General features: G+C 40.0%; 1 protein-coding gene across 1 annotated transcript in view; it reads right to left on the bottom strand.

The window, feature by feature from the left end:
* Positions 1–3,281: 3,281 nt before the first annotated feature.
* Positions 3,282–21,944, bottom strand: part of vegfc (vascular endothelial growth factor c) — a 92,277-nt gene continuing 73,614 nt past the window's right edge. Inside the window, 3 exon segments of the mRNA XM_073478418.1 lie at positions 3,282–3,908; positions 9,249–9,573; positions 19,490–19,632. Of these exon segments, the coding sequence (XP_073334519.1) occupies positions 3,800–3,908; positions 9,249–9,573; positions 19,490–19,632 (577 nt within the window). The 3' untranslated portion in view covers positions 3,282–3,799.

Raw genomic sequence — 21,944 nt, 5'->3', positions numbered from 1 at the left:
TTTTGTGTGTGTGTGGGTGGGTGTGTGTGCGTGCGTGCGTGCGTGTGTGTATTTTATTAAACAGAAACATGATCTTGGTTTATTTTGATGTCTGACTCTGCTGGTGAGATACAAACAACTCAGGCAGGCAAAGATACAGGCATTAAAACACACACGCACAGACGCACACACACATTAGCTAGGTTGACATGAGGGGTAATGGTTCAACAACTAACATTCTACATCTGGAGTGGGTTATAAAAGCATATCAACCTCTGGAGCAGCATGTTCTCTGTACACACAGACAGACATACACACACTTAACTCTGTACTGCTGCAAGAATGCAAACACACAGAATGAACGATTGGCATGCTGGACGATCTGTCTCTGAGGGAAGTCCGTCACTGTGTGTGTGTGTGTGTGTGTGTGTGTGTATGTGATAGATTACATAGATCAAGTGATGGATTAATTTAAAGCTGGTCTGATGATGGAAACAGAGCCATGTTTTATATGTTCCCTGTCATACAGTCATCATTCATCATTCACAACACAAAAATGTCATTTATCATTTCAGGAAAGTGTTCCAGCACATCTTACAGATGCTCGATCAGATTGGGATCTGGGGAATTTGGAGGCCCGGTCAACACCTTGGGCCCTTTATTGTGTTCCTCGAGCTGTTCCTGAGCAGTGTTTGTGTGTGTCAGGGCACATTGTCCTGCTGGGGGGCCACTGCCATCGGGTAGTGTTGTTGTGATGAGGGGGTGTACTTGGTCCACAACAGTGTTTGGATGGGTGGTGCATGTCAAGTGGCATTCACATGAATGCCAGCACCCAAGGTTTCCCAGCAAAACATCGCATTGTGATGAGATGATCAATGTTATTCACGTCACCTGTCAGTGGTTTTAATGTTGTGGCTGATCTTTACTTCTTCTCTCAACAACTCAATTAGTGCTGCAGCAGCCCAACTGACAGCGCCTGACACGCAATGAAGGCAAACCTAAAGACTGAACATCTTAGTTCAATTTCAAAGCTGATGGATGTTTTCATATTTGCATGATGTTAACCTTCATTTGTACATTTATGTAGCCACAGGGTGGACGACTCATTCCTGGAGAATGTTCAGGAAGGAAATGAGGAGGAAACAATAATATGGTCAGCTTTTTTGATAACATGTTTTAAAGGCTCAACAGTGCAGGATCCTCTGACTGTGCAAACTCTGAAGTGATTTTAAAACATATTTGTCAGTAGAAGGTGTTTGTTTTGAAAAACTTTCAGTTTTCTTTAAGAGTTTTTTTTTTAAAGTTTTTATAACAAGGGCTAGTGGCATTGCATGTTTGAACAAATGCTTGCAAATCTCATGTTCCTGACATTGCAGTTATGCAACATTTTCCAAAAGCAGTAGTGTATTTTTTAATGTGCTCTGTCAGCCACAGGTTTCAGATTATTTACTATGTTATACTCTATGTTTAAGGGGATGTAAAGCTTTACAGTGAATATACTGAATACCTTTTGTTAAAGCTAATATTTGTGTGCAAACACAAAATCAGTTTTGTATTCGCTGTAAAAGATTGAACCCAGAAAGCAAAGGTGTTCAAAAACAAAACATTCATTTTATTGTCTTAAACTAAAAACCTATTGTTGTAGTGTGTGGTTTCTTCATTGTAAAAATGTGGCATAAATCAATAGCAATAATATTTATTCCAATACGAAAACAATTTTGTGTATTTGTAGATACAAACAGTGGCCTCACAAAAACATATTCTTAGAATACCCCTTTTAAGCTGACATTAAAATATCAATGTGTAAGATATTACCAGAATTTTAATTTAAATTTTTTTTTTTTTTTTAAATTTTAAACGTTATTAACAGCGTGAAGAAACAACAGTGTTGACGTTAGGTCAAAGGCAACTATGTTGTGTGTTGCAGAGATATCTACTGAAGTTAGCATGCTAACCAGCTAGCTCTGGCACATCTAGTCTGGTAGCCCCCGTAGTTTTATTGGGAGATGTAAAAGCGGCCAGTTCACTACTGAGTCTAATAAGTCAACAAAATAAACTCACAAAATGTTAAGAAAGGAAATATTTTGACACCTATTTTCCTTACTTACTTACAGAAAAATACAACCGTATGTCATCTGAAATCAAGTTTCTCTCCCTTACTAAACTATGACAAGCTTAGTCGCCTGTTAACGCATCGTAAAACACACTTCATTCAAACTGGACAGAAACTGAATCAAAGTCACCAGAACAGTCTTGGTTTGCCTTTCCACTATCACCTCTGGTTTTGCCCAAATAAATCCTCAGTTCACAGAGTAAGATGTGAAAATATTCTGGCTCTACACACCTTTATCACCTGCTGCTGATGGCCAACTCTCTCTCTGCCGCTTCATGCCTCTCCTCTCATGCCTAGTCCTGGTCAGAGCTGCTGTAAATCACCTCTGTACTGTATCGCCTATCTTCAAACTAGCATCTGTCGCTCTCAGAGGCTGAGTTCAGTCCCAGTCTGTCCAGACAGGTTCACTAGGAGATGGCTGAGTCTGGTCTAGCTGAGTACTGTTGACGTTGGTGTCATCCAAAGTTGCAGTGCATGCAGACTCCCGTTAGCTAATAGGACCACTTAACTCCATTGCTAATTGAGCTACTTGCTAATGGCAGCAAAAAAGATAGCTACAACAAAGAGTAAGTAGTAAACAGAAGTGAGGGATTATGCTTCCCCCTGTAGTTTTGGAGCCAGCATCGAATTCTAGACATTTCTGACAAATTACAACATTAATTAAGTTTTATATTTTGGACTCTGGACAACTTCATACAGTGACACGATGATATGCACCAAACATCCTTTACTTACAGATCAAGAAAATGGAAATGAAAAAAGGAAAACCAATGATTAGTTGAAATTGTCAGCCTTTCTTCTTCAGAATGGTAAAGCACGGAAGAATATGAGTGCTTGCAGTATATTATTGACTGCAGGTACACAGAGGCTGAAATGTAAGCATAAAGAACAATGTTTTATATGGAACAGTCCAACATTAGGTATTTTATTTCTATGAGAGAAAGCAATTTAAACAAACACAATAATAAAATGTGCATGTCTGATTATTTATCACTGTATTGAGGGTTAATGATTCTGTCAGTTAAAGGTTAAAGCTCCTTCATCAATAGAAGGAAAACCTGGGTGTTACTACCAGTACATTGTGTACTGTAGTCTTCACACTATGAGCAACATAGATTGTGGCATTTACCTTAAAGCCCAGATTCTACCATATAAAATGCACCAGAACAGACAAACTAAGTTAACAATATAATATGTCCAGTATACTTTATTGTATACTTTATTTTACACATATACTATATGATACAAAAATATTGATCACAGTGTATTTTCATAGAAAAAGATTGAAATTGCAATAAACAAAGGTTTAAAAACATTTAATAAATTATATAATCAATATCTGACATAATAATACGGAGACATAATTGATACAAAACCCCCCAAATATTTTAACATGTCAAATGTTGCTGCTCTCTCTCACTTTCAGTCCTTCTTTCTGTTTCTGGGCTCGATAATCTGCTCTCCCATTAAAATGTCCTCATAGCTGAGTCAGTGCATTTCCCATCTTCAGTTCCCCCAGAGGTTCCCATACCTGCACCTTCATCACTAAGGTTTCCCTATGTTCATCAGGGTCCGCACACTTATCCTCCATCACAGCTGATGGGGATACTCATGACCAGCAGGTCTACAGGAGATGGCTGATGAATTCTACTTCTTAAGTTTGTTATCTGTTCATTAGCATCTTGTTAGCTTGTCATTTGCCAGTGGTTAGTCCAGCCGTCTCCAGTGGGATGGTATGCATCGACACACTTCCTCGCTGAAGGAGAAACCTGGTTCACACCTTCGCCTCCTTACCTCGCAGGGAGGCCTGAGACAACTGTAGTCAAAGAGACACAAAATGGATTTAGCTTCAAGACTGAAAACATACCCGTCAAATGTCAATGTGTGTTAGGTAAGTTAAAAACAGATAAGATGTATGGGTTTGACGGGATTGGGTTTCTTTCACAAATAAAATGGTTTAACTTTGTGTGCAGAAAAAGCTGAAATAAAAGTACCACTGAATTAAGTAACTGTGTATCAGTCAGTTGTGTTCTTACTAATGCGGGTATGCTAATGAATAAGGATTATTAGGGTTAAAGATAGTTGGTGGTCATTGTAAAGCTTGGAACACATTTCTACAGTGTTAAGTGAAAGAAAACAAAGTTTTGTTATTCAAAGTCAGAAGTTGAACAAACAAATATAAAGTATCTGGTTAGGGTGGTGCTGGAGTGATAAAAAAAAATCTCAAGGATTTATTTCCCTGAGAGCATGATTGTCCTCCTTCCAAAGTTCAAATATGAACCTCAGGACATCACTATAGAAAAGCTCATGCAATGTCAAAAGAGCATGAGAAAGTGCTCAGTAAATTTCACTTGATTTTGACATTGCTTCTGTTCATGTGAAACATTTGGCTTGATAGTAGCAGTGTCATTATCAGCAGGTATCTGATATTAAACGAAAGTATTTTATTTTTTATTTATTTTTTCGACTAATCTAACTACTATTTTTTTATTACTCGATTAATATAACAACAAATTTACCCAAAATAACATTTAAAACTTAATATATATATTTCAATATTTTATTCAATCATCTTCAATCATCAACAAACAAATACGACAAAGTATGTGCTGCAAAGCATTATTCCCCAACAAAAAATAGCCCAGTCGTAACTAGTAATCTGTGTAATCCGAATATATATTATGTTTGAGTGGGGACAAAAAAGTAAACAGGTCTTATATTCACATTGGGTCCAGCATTGTAGTGAAAATGCAGGTTTTCCCATTAATTTTAATGAGAGTAATCCGTTTTGGCCTGCAGCGGTGTGTGCTGCAGGGGGTTCCGCAAAAAAAACGCAGCTGGCTGCTGTGGAAAAGTTGAAGCCGACTCAACTTTTGGAGAAACGCAGCCTGACATCATGTTGCGGTGGCCAATCACATAAACTGGCAATCAGGAGGGCATGTTATTTAGCATGGATAATTACTACAGAGGGAACACAACAGACATTTCTCTGCATAGCGTTAAGTTTCACTTTCACTCTGGTTGGGCCTTGTGCCCCAGTTTAAAACACAGTAGTGATCTGCCTCATCCTGGTTGTTTACTGTTGTCGATGAGGACAAACGAACACTAGTAGGACAACATAGCAGCTCACACATACGGACCATGGAGGGCACACTGGACCAGCCTGCGGCGTTTCACCGCACCGCCGGATCTAGTGTGAATCCAGCTGCCCCGGGATGCTTCCGCTTTAAGTGCTCAAGCATGGCGGTAGTGCTGCTTACATCCTCCACGCATGTTGCAGTACATAAATCAACGTATTTACGTAATCTATTACGTCGACGCATCGCACCAGCCCTAAACCAAAGTATTAGAGAGCATAAAATTTTGACCTAATGACAATCCTAGATAAAAGGTCAGAGGATCTTTTTAGTCAAATTCCTAAGGGGATACCTTGTACCTGTGCCATATTTCTTGGCACTTCGTCCATCAGATGTGGAGACATTTCAGTAAAAACCACAAATGTTAACCTCAAGGTGGTACTAGAAGTCAAGACAGCAGACACACAGCAGAGCAACTTTTACATTATCTGATGACATGTTTCTGGACACTTGAAGATTAAAAGTCCGATACGCGTATTCAATGTGAAAATCTTTAACTGAGGTACACTTCGTAGTATATAAAGTCAGTATTTCATATAAGTCTGAACAGATCTACTATGTACTCTACTATGTAAAACTGCATGTACTCTGCCTCTTTGCCTCTTTTCAAGTGTGCTGTAATAGACTCCTGTCTTCACAACAGTTTACATGAAAAGCATTTCAGTAAATTGAGCCTGGACTAAATAAAAGCCTGCCAAGTAATGCCGAAGTTGGTATTGATTTTGATGTTGATGTTATGCTGCCTTAATTTCCATCGCAAATTATAGCTACTGCTGTTAGCAAATGAAGCCCATTACTCTTTGATCAAAATTATCATCCAGTTTATTCCTAGCCCCCATGAACCCTTGCATAATATATGGGTAAGATTTCCGGTGTGTTTTCTCACTTAACCAGAAACCGGGGTTTCAATAGTAACACAACTCTAATCCTCTTTCTTAGAGCGAATTGTAGGGTGTAGGGACAGACCGATTATCGGGGCTGATTTTCAGCATTTTCCCCATTATTGGTATCAGTGTTTGTTATTTCTGATTGCTGATAAAATAATCTAAAAATGCGGTACTTTGCTTCTGATACAACGTCCTTTCTCTGTAAGTGGTCACCACTCTGTGGTATTTGATGTCACAAGTAATGGCCAATCAGCACTGAATAAGCCATGTACCTCAAAATTGTATGTATGAACAGTACTTGTAAGTTGTAGTTGGTTACATTCCATCACTGCTTATTCTTAACTTTGAGACTAAGATTTTTATTTTTCCTGTAAATGTATATCGGTTCCAATTATCAATTATTGGGCTCCTGGATTACTAATAAACGGTGTTGGTATCGTCCCTGAAAAAAACATTTTGGTTGGCTCCCAGTACAGTGTATCATTCATTCAAGAAGATCTAGGTTAGTGACCTCATTGAGTGAATACTACTGACACTATCATTATAGCTTATTCCATTAAGCCAACGCTACTAAAGCCTTAGTGCATCACTTATTATGATACTTTGTTGCTTACACTAATTCTGCCGAGCACCAGAAGTATCACCCATAATAGCTTCCCCAGGAAACTGGTGGATATAATCAACCTATCACATGATGGCATTTGTTTGATTGCACATTTACTTGTGAAACACTGATTACAATAATTTAATGGCAATCAGTCAACTTGAAACCTGATTTCTCAAGCAGTGTTCAGACGTAATCCCTCATGGGTGTTAATGAAAACACTGACTTATGGTCCTGTATTGTATATATCCACCGTTTCTAGATGTGGTTCCTGTTACCAGGGGCCTGCAGGTTTTCAGGAGAGCCAAACACCACTGCAAGTGACTGAATACCACTTCAGAAACTAACTACTTTCTAATGTGTTCTAAAGGTCAAAGGTTAGAACTAAAGATTTCATAGCGGTAAAAACATCACAGCGTTCAGAGCTGCTATGTGACTTACAGACCATAGTTGACCAACCAGAGCTTTCACTATAATACTGTGTGAAGCTGAACAACTGTTTTACAGTTTCACTTCTGATGCTGCTTTTGTTCTGTTTTGTTCAGAGTCAAGGTCTGATAGTCAACCTTTAAATGATTACATGAGGAGTTGATTCATGGAATTCCAAAAACACATGAATCCTTTTACATAGTACAAACACACTTACATCAACAAGACAAAGACTCTTGGACTGGCTGCACAGGGTGTCACTTAGTGGATGACAGAATATTTAGTCAGGGTTACTTAAAGACACCTATGAACCCAGGATGAAATACACAGAAGAGTTCAAATAGACACACACTTTCTTTCAAACACACATGCAGTCACATACACACAAGCGCCAGATCCCAGACAGAGATTCCTACTGCTATGTTATACTCATAAATCACTCTCAAAAGAGGTCACAAAGGGTCAAGACTGGACGGTATGGATGGATGTTTGTGTGTATGTGTGTGTGTTTCCTCCTGTGCAGGGAGAGGAAATGGTTAAGTGACAGCTGGGAGAAGTCATTAGCGCAGTGAGGTCTTGTATTACACACCAGGTTCACTGCAATAACCACCTACCACTGCCTGACTAGTGCTTTCATCTGTGATCTGGGATTTTGTGTGCATGTGTGCGTGTGTGTGTGTGTGTGTATTAGAGTGGGGGTTGACTACACTCAGTTGATGCAAGCACTGAACCACTTAAATCTAACAAGAGAAGTCAGAGATAGTAACATATAGAAATGATTTATGTTGATGAGGTCATTCATTAAACTAACTGGCATACAGTAGCTAATAATTCTTAATGCTTTACATAGCACCTGGCAATATGATATTACAAGAACATCTATGAAGACTACACTTAAGAAAGCAGAATTTTTACAAGAAAGTGTTTTTCTGTAGATGTTGATTTTCTCTATATGGCCTTGAAATGCCTCTCAATATCTCAATGTCGTCAATATCTGCTTTTAAACCCTATGTTATTCCTATAGAAATATATAGGGACCATATCATAGGCCTTTTGCAGACTATATTAATCTACTTGTATTTTTTACAAATATCTCTCTCATCGTGCAATACAGAATATACTCTATAATTAAAACAGTATTGGATCTTGGCTGTCAGGGTAGATTGAATCAAATAAGTAGTAATGTTTTTATCAGTAATACAAATAAGTCTTATTGCAGTGATAAAGGACACTGCTTCTTGCCTTCATGGATGGATGGATGAATGGATGAAAAAATGGATATGTGGGTGGACAAATGGATGAGTATATGGATGGCTCAGGAGGTAGAATCCCAGTTCCTGCAGTCTACATTTGGAAGAGTCCTTGGGAAAGACACAATTTGCTTTCAGTGGCTCTTCCATCAGTGTATGAGTTTGAATGACTGGTTATTAATGAGCAGGTGGCACCTTGCATGATAGCCTGTCATGTCTCTTCAAGTTCATGTTTTTGTCAGTTCAGTCCTTTGTTTCCTTTTTTATTGTGGTGTCTAACTCTACTCTCGTTCCAGATCCCCTTCCTTGCCTTGTGTGTTCCCCACCACTGTGATTGTCTTACCCAACAGGATCTGCCCTCTGTGTTACTTGTATTGTGCTCTAATAATGTAACAGTCAAATAACCACATGAATCAAAATGATAAAGTTGGAATTTGCATGGACCAACAGTGAGGTTTAGTCAGTATTTTGAGATGGTAAAAATACAATTCAATCTTGCACAGCATTTGTAGTCATGGCCCGGTTGGATGGGTCATACACTGGATTTCCCCTCCTGATACAAGGGTTTGCATCCCGTTTGGGACCGAGAGACTTTTTAAAGTCCGACCAGACGTTACATATTGCATATTATTGCTGACTTAACCACGGAGCCCTTCATGTGCAAAGCTAACACTAGAGTGCTAGATACAGCGTCATACAGTAGTTTAAGCTCAAGGCGACTGACCAAGCTGCTGTATTTGATGAGTTGAGAGTGAGAACGTGTTGTTCATGATGCTGCTAGGTGGTGAAAACAGGTAGGTTTCAGCTGTATACAGGTTGGTGGATTTGAACCCCCACATTGCTCCTCACCTGCATGTGGCTTGGTGAAACCTCCTTCCTTTTAAGAAACACTTATTGGGTGACTCGTTACATTCGCAGGAACACTTTGTTTTATTGAGGGGCTGGTGCCTTGGACATGTCTTGCTACACATGCACTGACAGTTCTCCTTGTTGAAGATGTGGTTCAGTGGGCAGGAGGGAGCAGGCAGGATGTTGCAAACGCACTGGCAGGTGTTGAGGTCGAGGTGTCGGTTAGGGCCACAGTCTTTAGTTTGAAGCCCACGCTGACACACACACTGACAGGATTCCACTTCCAGCTCCTTATCTGGGCCACACACATCAGCTGAGAATATGTCTGTAGAGATGAAGGGAAAGGGAGACATACAAGTAAGGTTTGTCTTAAACGACTTGAGACATTGAGTGTATTGATAAACTGTGTTACTGTTATAAACTCTCTCATCACAAACTGGCATGGTTTGAGCACGGCCCAGGACAGGAAGGCTCTACAGCAGGTGATTAAAATCAGCATCAGTGACATCAGTGAAGTGAGATGTCTGCACAGAGCCCAAAGGGTACTAAAAGACAACACCCACCCAGACACAGTCTGTTCACAATGCTGCCATCTGACAAAAGATACAGAAGTATCTGCTGCTGTACCACCAGACTACAGAGCAGCTTCATTCCCCAGGTTGTGAGACTCCTGAACTCATCCTCAACACTCCAACATGGAACGTTTATTTTTGTGACTTGATCATCATTTATTAATTAGTCTGTGTTGTTGGATGTAGCCAAGGGAACAACCATTTCATCATACAATCTGTTGCATTATAACAATTGTATTGTAATGAAATCCACAAGAAATAATCAATAAGATGATATATAAGAAAACTACTGCAATCTAACAGTAGGTTAAACATACACTAGAATGGAAGATGGGTCTCGGCACAGAATAGACCTCATTAACTTTTGGTGCTGATCCACATAAAAGGATGGATCCAGGATTTTGTCTCACTCTCTTTAACATTTTGAGATTGCGTCTCTCAGGGAATCAAAAAAAAAAAAAAATCAGTCATACTTAGGTGACTGGTGTCGATGAGAGTACTGTCATGATTCTGGTTGTGTTTCTGTGATTTCCTGTTTTATTTTAAAGTTTAGCCCTCTTGTGTCATGTGTCTTCAACTTTTTTAGCCCACCACCCCCCTTCCCTGTTTCTAGTGTTTTTCCATTTTTTTCCCTCACCTGTGTTGCTCCACCTCACTCCACCTGCATACCTCATCCCCTTGTTAGTTGTGTGTATATAGTCTTTGTGCTCCCTCTTGTCTTTGTCAGTTTGTTCCTGTGTTACACTCCTGTGTGATTCTCCTGTGCTCTTCACCTGAGCCTGTTCCCTCCAGTGTCTTCGAGTGTATACCCGTGTCTCCCCATGTCTCCATGTGTTATTTTTTGGTTTTGTGTTTTCTCGCTTCATTGCCTTATGTTTTTTCTAATTTGAACTTTGTTTTCGGTTATACTTTGTTTTAGCTTTTGTGTTGCTACTTTGTTTGTGGTGTTTGCTATTCTTGGTTTAGGATCATTAATTTTTAGTTCCTTATCCTGTCTGCCTCCCAAGTGTTTTTTTTGTTTGGCTCCTCACTTTTTCTCAAATTGCAACAGAACGGACTGACCAAGAATGGACCCAGCAGATGAATTACTGGGAGTTGATTCAGCATTTAGTATGGTTTCAGGACATGTGGGTGAGTCCCTCCTAAGTGGGTCTTAAAGTGTCTGCTAGCCACCTGCCTCCTAGCTTCTCATTAGCGGCAGTGTCAGCTAGCCACCTGTCTGCTAGCCTCTCGTCAACTCCAGTGTCAGCTAGCCACCAGGCTGCTAGTCTCCTGTCAGCTCCAGTGTCGGCTAGCCACCAGGCTGCTAGCTTCCAATCAGCTCCAGTGTTTGCTAGCCATCAGCAGGCTAGCCTCTTGTCAGCTCAAGGGCCTGCTAGTCCCCAGCTTAAAGCTGTTGACACCTCAGACAAGCCCCAAGCCCCTAGCCTACAAGGTGACTCCCCCAAGAAGGCAAGATCCCCGACCACATCCTGACTCCCTGACATCCGCCTCCCTGGTCTGCTGTTCTTCACTACTGCTGACACCACCCAGTGCTGCCCTTGGTCACGACCTGCTGGTTGCCCCCCGATCTGTATCTGTCCCTCATAGACCTCCAGTGGCGTTTGGGTACTCATCCTTTCACAAATGGCAACAAGTACAATTTGATGCAGATGCTAGATCTGGTGAGCTAAAATTATGGTTAGCGGTTATGGATGGTTTAAAATTTAGTCTGATACAAGACTATCAAGTTTGACATTGGATTTTTTTAATGTGACCTGAGGATGATTATCGACTTCTATGGCAGAAACTAATAAAATTAACATTGAACAAACTACTAAACCACTATGTACAGTGTACTCAGTTCCACATTAATGCGCCTCCTTAACAAATTAAATCCGGGCATAAAGCTAGGACTACATCGGATCAGTTAGGTTATATGTCAGAAATTAAAAAAATATACTGATATTCAATATAGTTTCCATAGAAATACAAAGTAATGTTTTACACATGGCTAGGAGACCAAAACACATTTTAAATAACTTTTCTGCCAATCATCCAAAATAAGAATAAAATAGATAGTGAATGTTACAAATTAAAAATTATAGATGATGGGAATTAATCAGTTTGGTGTTTAATACAAGTATATTAGCAGGACTGCTATCAATAAACAATTAAATTGTCAGGATATATACAGTATATTAAGCAAAATGTTTGTATTACGTCTTTGTTTCGTGGTGTGGAGAAAACCATCTCCTTCTAAATGTGGCAAAAACGAAGGAGATGGTTGTGGACTAGGAAGACCCGGACAACCCTGAGCTCTGTTTCCATCCTGGGAGAAGAGATGGAGGTAGTGGAGAGCTGCAAATACCTTAGTGTTCATCTTGACAACAGACTGGACTGGAGGTGCAACACTAAGGCTGTATACAATAAAGGACAGAGCAGACTCTAGTTCCTGAGGAAGCTCAGATCTTTTAATGTGTGTAGCAAGATGTTGCACATCTTTTATTAATCTGTTGTTGCCGCTTTTTTGCAGCTATCTGAAGGGCCAGGGACACCTAGAGACTTAACAAAGTCATTAGGAAGGCTGGCTCTGTAATGGGGACTGCTCTGGAGCCCCTAGAGGTGGTCGTGGAACTCCACTAGATAAAAAAACTCTGTGCATGACAGTTGTTTGACGACACTGATAAACTATGAAATTGAGACATTCCTGAAATGGACTGGCAATCTTCCCCTTCCTCAGGGATAACACAGATGGTTCTCTTTTAGTGCTGGCAGATCATCATTTAGCTGAAAAACAAAGTGGAGAGAGGGAGCAACAGAAGTTCTGGCTAATAGATGTTCAGACTGTTCCATACACACATGCTGTGTGTTTGTGTTTCTACAGATGAACAAACAAAGATAACACAGCTTACTGCTGACAAACTGCAAGCTGTGTCTACTCGAGCATAGCAGCATGTGCTTACACAGACTTTTACAACCTAAATCAATGTAATGAACTTGGATGGAACTTTATTCACCCCCAAGTACGCTTTTACGATGACTTAGAATGAAATCTTCACTACACAATGCGACATATGGAGAAGCTGCTTCTGTTAAATAGCCCTGTCAAATGAATAATCTTTGCCAGAACTTATTTGCCCTTGATGACCTGTCGAACATCGTGTTAAATTGCAAAAAACAGTCATCTATCCACATGCCCAAAATCGTCATCATCATGCTCAATGTGTAGATAAGATGTCTCAGCAATCCACACCACACTACATGTTGTCTAACAGTTAAAATGTTACATTAGATCTCACTGACGTGTATTTCTGCCTGTCTTTTCTCTCTGGCTGAGCTTTTTGAGTTTTGTAATGACATGATCATCCATCTTCATCTGTACCTCCTTGTTCAAACAGCATCCTGTCATACTCACTCTGTATGTCAAGGTCATTTTAGTCGTTAGTTTGTGGGGAGCTCTTCCACACAGAATGATTTGTGTAATATTTCTTAATACTAAGGTCACTGGACTAATAACATGGTTTGTCAAACCTACATTCCAAATATCTGTTTTATGTCTTTGAGTGGTGACCTCGTCGGGGAGCGTACCTATGTTCCCCGGGTCCTGTGATCCCCGGTTTGTTCATCAACCGGCAACAGCGGGGAACATAGGATCCGGGGAACAAAGGGATGATCCCTCTCAGGGGCACTCCATCACCAGAAGTTTCTGCTTCTGTTGAAATCAGGAGATTCAGAGTGATTTAGGGGAAGTCAGCCCACAGATCAATCATGTAACACAGACTGATTAAGATCTCTACCTTACTGCACAGTACCTTCCAACTAAGCTAGTTTCTGCAAATGAGCATGGTTTCTCTAAATATAACTAAGGTGTAAAAGACACAAAAATGACTACTATTGGTGTTTTTCCACCAGCGCTTTTGGCCATGGCAAGTTGAACCGAGCCGCGTCAGTTTGCTTTTCCGTCACCAGTTTTACTGTGCAGAGTTGAGACCAGGCAGGCCCCCGATGGCCCTGCTGTAGAGTAGGGCCAAGCTGCACCTGCTTCACCTCCAAGCAGGCTGCGGTGATGTCTCCCCTTCAAATCAATACTCAACTCATGTCTGTGCAGGAAACCTGAGAGAGAGACGTTTGTGTTGAGCTCTCAGTACTTCTGTAGCCTCAAACGGAATCTCTTTAGTTTCTCTTGTCCTGTTTGTTTTTTTTAACATCTGCTGTGTTTTACTGTTTCATCGTGTTCGCTCTCAGCTGTTTCAGGAGTCATGTTAGTTACTGCTGGTAACTGAATTAGCAGAGCCACTTTAACAGTGATTTCTTTGATAGTACTGCGGGGATTGAGACAAGCACGTCATTAGTTGAAGACACACCTTCAAGCAGGTAGACCAGTTGTGATGGAAATGTAAAACCCTGCAGCGGCGAGTCAAACTGAGTGGAGCCAGGCTGGCAATTGTATATGGAAAAACACCATTGTTTGCCCATAATGAAAGGTAAGAATGGAAGTAACAGCTTTAGACCAATGGTTTTCCAAAGTGGTTGTTGTGGCACCCTGGGTGCCTTTAGGGTTGTATCTGATATCACCGTGTTGGTGTTGTTTCCAGAGCATCACAATTAAGCAATAATACACAAGGGTGTGCTTTATCATTGTTAGTGGCACGGCAGTGATGTGGTCCATAAGCATCTTTAGCTTATACCAACAAAATAAAATAAATCATCAAAATATTTTCATATTGTGGGGAAATTGTCTCTCAAACTGATAAAATTGCAGTTTTATCTCTATTTCCATGGAAATACATGGGATCTGACTAATAACTGGAAAACAATCAGCCACGTCAGTAGACTTTTCCTATATGTAATGAAACCTAATTGAATATACAACACATAAACACAAAAGTGCTTAGTTACCGCAGTCTTGTTATAACTAAGAAATCTGCTCAAACATTTTCCACAGCCAAATTCAGGTACTTCATCTGCGAACTTCACCTGTATTAAAGGAATAGTTCACTCTAAAACAAAATTCAGTCATTATCGACTCACCCTCATGCTGATGAGAAGTCCAGTGTAGTTTCTTATTCCTCAAAGTGCAGCTGGAGACCCGCGGGGCTACCCTCCGGCAGCAATAATCCATATAACGGGCATCAATGTGCCCGAGACGAAAAGGTCCATAAAACTACACAAAAACTTTGTAATATTCCTCCATACTGCTCGTCCGCTGCAATCCAAGTGTCCTGAAGTGGCGACATCCAGAGTTTACTCGAAACAACGTCATTTAGTACATTTTTACAGCCTAAACAGTCACTATGCTATATTTGTGACCGAGCGACACACAAACACAAGAGGGATCTGCCTGCACAAGTGATTTGAAACTTTGACACTCATAGCTGGATGTAAATACCGGTGTGTATCTATTGCGAGTCTCGTTGATCTTGTCTGGCGCGGCTTCCGTAGTGCAATCGGCTGTGAGGGAGACTCGTGTGCATGTGGGAGCATGCCTCCAGGCAGATATAGCATAGTGACTGTTTAGGCTAGAAAAATGTACTAAATGACGTTGTTTCGAGTAAACTCTGGATGTCGCCACTTCAGGACACTTGGATTGCAGCGGACGAGCAGTATGGAGGAATATTACAAAGTTTTTGTGTAGTTTTATGGACCTTTTCGTCTCGGGCACATTGACGCCCGTTATATGGATTTTTGCTGCAGCAGGGTACCCCCGCGGGTCTCCAGCTGCACTTTGAGGAATAAGAAACTACGCCGGACTTCTCATCAGCATGAGGGTGGGTCAATAATGACTGAATTTAGTTCTAGAGTGAACTATTCCTTTAAGCTAGCTAGCAGAGCTGTGTGCCCTGTTCACTGGCACAGCTGATGGAGGAGGCAGCATCTAGTAACATCAACACTTAACAGAGTTGTGATCCAAACATTTCTCCAGAGCGTTGTGAAGTCCAAAAGTCAAAATAAATTGAAAAATTCATTTAGGAAAGATAATTTCTTAATGTTTCTATCTGATAAAATATTCTGCTTCAGTTCATTTTTGTTGGTGTTTAGCTTTTCAAAAACAACATTGTCACTGCTTTAATGCATGGCTAATACTCCAGCCCTGGCAGTTACAATGATGCCACATATTTAGTGATCAGCTAGGTATGCTGTCATGCCAATTTGAGCAGGTTCCATCTTTCTGCCTAGTCAGATTGCTTGGTCAGAACTACTTGTTGTATAATTACCCTTGTTGAAGGACAATCATTGCAAATGACTAATCATGCTGTTGTGATGTTTTAGGTGTGCGGTGTTGGTGTTGTTCCTGAAACATCATAATTACTGTTGCTCCAGGACCATCATTTCAAATTCTACATCTGGAGCAAGCTGTCATGGCTGGATGGGCTAAATGAAGGATTCTCCCTCAGGAGACCAGGGTTTGAATTCTGTTTTCAGTACTTTTCAAATACTTGTTTAGGTTTACTTAAAGATGGTTTGGGCTAAAAATGACCTTATCACAACCTTAACACGTTTTTAAAAGGATAACTTCTCCCATGTGCTTATTTTTCTAGCCTTTTTCCAGAGTCACAAAGCTATGACATTACAAAAATGTGATTGAGTTTCAATGATGATCCTGGAGCAACAACAACAACGACAACAACATTGTGATATCACATCAATCTGCGTTTAGGACAGGCTGAGGGTGCTGCAAGGTTTACTTTAGCATTGTTAAATCAAGCATATCAAAACAGAATAAAAATTGCAACAAATATCAAATTTGCCAAAATAAAACTGTACTTTCTGGCCATCAGAGCAAGCAACAGAAAGATTTGAGATGGTCAGCTTGACTCCAAGAAATACTGTTACAACTCAGCCTTCAACGTTACTCAGCTGACAGCTTAATGGACAGGTTTTGACTGCTTATCGGAGATGGGCATCCATCATTGTTCAATAGGGCATTCACTGTGGAATTACACATTCCCAATATCATTTGTGTGATCATCTCATCTTACCTGGTATACATGAAAACAAAACAAAGAAGGTATGTGTCAGGCAAGCCTCGAAACCCATTCTTTGTTTGTTTTGTTTCTTTGTCCTTGTACACCTTAAATATAAACTACGGGTTGCTCCAGGTCATCCTAACTAACTCTTAAAATCAACTTGTGAAAAATGGGCACAAAAAAAAGTGTTGCAATTATATTAATGTTGAGTAGCCTGTTATGTTATATTATGTTATGTTAAATTATGTTATATCTTAAATGATGAGTATCTTTATAAAGAGATGTATTTTAAATGGAGGGTTGGATTGATTGGGGTTCCACAACAAAAAATTGAAATGAAGATGAAATTAAGTCTTAAAATGTTTGGGAGCCTTCCTTTACAGCTTGGGGAGAAAGAATGGACAGGTACAATAACCTTCAACTCCAAAGTTAATTGTACTGTGGGGTCTATGACTTTTCACTGTAAATTCCTTTTTTTTTTTAATTATTTTTTGAAAAATGAAATTCCCTGTTTTTTTACCCAATGAGCCAATTAGGCTCATTGGGTAAAAAAATTGGGTAAATTGGGTAAAAATGTACTTTTGATATATATATATATATATATATATATATATATATATATATATATATATATATATATATATATATATATATATATATATATACCCTATCATTTTCTGTGCCAAGAACCCTTTAGAATGAGCTGGCGCTAAGGCAGGTCATACATCTGCAGATGACATGCAAGGTCATATTAACCAATCAGAGAGCTTGTTACATCCCATGGCTAATTTGCATTGTTTATTATTTATTGATAGATTAATATTTCATTTGTAAATTCTATTTATAATTCCTCTTTTTATTGCCCATTAAAATAACAAATAATGAATTACAATTAGTCTATCCATTAAGAATTATAAATGAATTTGTAAACTAATTTATTAATGCCTATTTTTGTACAATTAGTTAGTTCAATTACTATTTCTGCGACACTTGTGGTCCTACATACAGAGTATCTCCTGCAGTCCATCCCTCGCACATCATTTGTTTTGGCCCTGTAAGACAGAGTAAGTGTGTATTTGTATGTGTGCATATCTGTGGAATCTGCTACTCTGGGGTCTCCACATTCTTCTGTTTCTCATTTGTTTACACTGGGTCCAGAGTGTTATCATAGCCAAACACACACACACACAGAGGACCTCACAAACACACACACGCACACACACACACACACACACACACACACACACACACACACACACACACACACACACATACACACATACAGGCTCTCAACAAACACATTGCAGTTGTAAATACTCCTCAGTGCGCACATGAACATTCTCCTGTCACAAAGATTGCTTTCCTAATGGTGTGTTTGGTATGTGCGTGCTCACTACAGGCCTTGGGGACACGTCATCGTGCAGCAACAGGCCACACTGATCAGTTGTATTTATTGTCAGTGCTGTATAGGTTGATTTGCAGTTTTGGCTCACAACATTTTTGACCCCAAACCTCTTGTTTTTTTCTGTCAGGTTGGCTTTTACAAGTTGGATTCACAAACTCTCTTCAGTACAGAAACTTTTTTCTTTCAAATTTTCGAATTTCAACTAATGACACCAGTTTATCAGGAGATGTGCATTTGTGAGATTCATTATTAGCGTAGTCAATGCTGTGATATGTAATCGTGTAATCGTATTGTTGTATGCATTTGTTTGCAAATTAATAGTTTGATATTTGTGTATTGCAATTTCCTGTTACTTATACATGAGCTCAAGTATACACTGATGACAATGGATTGACAACTTAAATGGCACTCAATAGAGCGCATACCTCTGGCTAGGCCCAATAGTCCATTTCAGTTCAATCAAGCCTAATCCAATATCAAACTGGATAGCTTTGTATCACTCAAAATTTAAACCACCCACAATTGCTTCTGATCGGATCTGTGACAGCCAACCACTAGGAATGGAAACAATGTTATATGCATAAAAAAGCAGATGGAATCATAATCTCCATTGTGTGTGGAAGAGTAATAGGTTGATAAAAAAGAGAAACTGCAATAAAGTTGAGCTGAAATGAAAAATGTCTTTTAAACCATTTCAGATCACATCTGCAGTCACATTATTCACCTAACAATAATGTTTAACAATATATGCCAAAATTACAAAAAATGAATTTCTTTGTATTTTTATATCAAAATCCAGTCATGTCTTCTTCCTATAAAACAAAATGTCACATGTGCTTATGTAAGCTTGGACCAACTCATTTCAACCAATATCATGCCATCCACTCATCAATCAAGCGTCTAGGCGTTGAGCGAGTGGCAAACAGCTCAGATTTCAGGTCAGAAAGACGCAGCTGGCGCACTTTACAGCAGCTGATTTTATCACATCAAATGCTGTCTACATCGTTAATTACATCTATTTAAGTTTAACATTAGGTATTAACAACATGAAGCATTCACATGACCACACACAGCTTCCAATAGCCGGCATTGTACTCTGCTTCTTACTATAGTCCAGACTTTCTTGGCAGTGGAAGGTATTTCCCTTGTCGTTAGACCTACTGTATGCCTATCAGCAGCCGCCATTGTGGATTTTCTTCGTCTTTTGTAATTTTTTCTAAGTTACTGCAGGAAAAATAAGCACACCCAGTTTCCTCTACCATGTTTTTTCTGAAACAATGAGATAAAACATGAATCTGTCTGTGTGCAATTCACCAAGGTGCTGTTGGGAGGGTCTTGGAGGGTGCAGTGGTGGAGGAGGAGAGTTGTGGTGCACATTAGCAGTCATGCTGAAACACCGACACTGCCTGCTGCTCCAAGTCTGGCCATGAGGACACGTTCTGTTGGCTATTGGACACCTACAGAGACAGAGATAGTAGGATTTAGGCACATAAGACGATCTTACTTAGTTCACTCTAACGGCCACACAGGTGGTTTCCTGACTTTATGCCATCAAAAATCACACATCCTTCACACTTAAGTTTATTAGTTAATATTTCATGGTCTTGGTTAATACTTGATTCTGACTGGCTGCAGGGTGTCAATTACCTAATGATAAATGGACACCTACTGAATTACTAATTAGTCTGTGTACTGTTTTTAAGTAATATACTATAGCCAGTATCTAACCTGAATAATTAATAATGCTGAGTATAGTCCTTCACTGCATCATCCTCTGAACAACACAGGATGGCTCCTGTAACACCCAAGCTGCAGGAAGTAGCCTACACCATCCCTCTGAACACAAGCGATCATCTCACATCCTATTCACTTTTCAACTCTCTACTTCAGGCTGTGGCTGACAGTACACGTGCCCTATTGTTTCTCTATGACAATCTTAATATTGATTAGGGAATAATGACATGGCTGGCTAGCTAGTCTTGTTGTTAAACATACTATTAAATTACATTGACTGCTAGTAAACTGTTGGCAATGTTGGTTACACCCCGCCTTTCCGAAACCCCACTGTTCCGAAAATAGACTTCCATTCTTCGTAATGGCGGGGTTTCCCATTTTTTCTAAAGACCCCACTATTCCAAAAAGGCTATTGGGGAACCCCTGACCCTAACCCTAACCCTAACCCTATTGGGAAGCAATTGGAACTTGAAAGTTGGATTTGGAACAGCAGTGTTTCGGAGTGGGGGTGTTTCGGAATGGAGGGGTGTCGCAATGGAGGTGTTTCGGAATGGAAGTCCGTCCCCGGCAATGTTACTGACTTTAAATCCTGCTAGCACAATATTAGCTCTCTGGCTAAAAGCTTGCCAAAGGGTTCTAAGAGTGTAAACGTTTCCATTGCATAACAACCTTATGAGATGGTAACGCCAGGTTCAGACAGGACGCCAAAGCGCCGCACTCGGAAATTCTCACGCGAGCCACGGCCCTTCCGTTCACACCAGACGCGAACTTCTCCGCGCCGGTTGGCAAGTGGCTCTGCTCCTCGGCTGTTCTGTAGTCACACTTGGAGCTGTTTTTTCACCATAAGTAAGTAAATAACATCATGTTTTCCTGACAACTGTAAATGTATGTCCACTTCATAGTTATGAGTATTTTTCTGTCAATCAGGGTTTAATTATTGAAAACAGTTTTAATTTGAAAATCGACCGGATTCTCTCGTTGTTGCTTTGTTCGACCTTCTGCCTGGCTTGACACATTCGGCCGCGGCACGCAGAGAAATCAGACCAGACGCCGAAACGATCGCTGCACGGCGCGCCAACAGCGGAGCAGAGCACCGCGGCACTTCCTATGTGAACGACACCATTGGTTAACATGGGTGCCGAAACGAAAATGGCTCCGCTCCTTGGCGCTTCGCAGCTAATCGCGGCGCTTCCGCATCCTGTCTGAACCTGGCGTAATGATTGTTCCAGTTATTAGTTAAACCATCAGGTTTACATACAAAAGCAATAAAAATATAAGTTAATGTTTTTTGGGTGTTTTTTGGTTCTTCTTTGTCGTCCATTAATTCCTGATTAGGGACAAACCATTGGGCATTATCCCTTACTTCTGATGTTGTGAAAACTTAAAGATATTGTAAAGGCTGAATCACAAGCTTCCAGTACTTTCTACCAGCATATTATGGCTATTTACCAAGGATTGATTTGAAATACTTTTATTACAAGCTCAATTAGTTTCCAAGCTCACAATGAAACAATCCAGCAGAATAGTAAGCAAATGACTGCAATAAACAGACATGGTCGCACTTACTTGGCTACATGTGTAACCAGCATCCATGCAGCACCGTGTCTGACCTTCTTTAGCTTTGTCGACCAGATGTTCAGCTACTGCAGTTCGAACCCTTTTTATCTTTAACAAACTAATAAATGTTGAGTTGTCAATCATAATTAACCTGCAAAAACCGATGCTTTGGCCACTTGGGGGCAGCAGAAAGTAGTTGTGAAGACAACATTGACTTATCATTAACTTTAAATTTGATCTGTTCAACAACATTTGAATATGAATGCAATCAAATGCTCCACAATTAGCCATTAGCCTGTTAAACTGTTGTTATACTCATGCTTCATATGGTAATTTAACAGGCTTTAGATGTCCCTGGATCTAGACACACAGTTTTGGTGCTTATTTTGCAGTGTTTGTAACTCATATATAATACCTGATATTACCTGGCATCAAACTGAAAGCAAGGGTAGCAAAACAATGCCATTCAGCCTGCATT

Source organism: Pagrus major, chromosome 1 (assembly GCF_040436345.1).
Source record: "Pagrus major chromosome 1, Pma_NU_1.0".
Lineage (NCBI taxonomy): Eukaryota > Metazoa > Chordata > Actinopteri > Spariformes > Sparidae > Pagrus > Pagrus major.
This window is presented reverse-complemented; position numbering and strand designations above follow the sequence as displayed.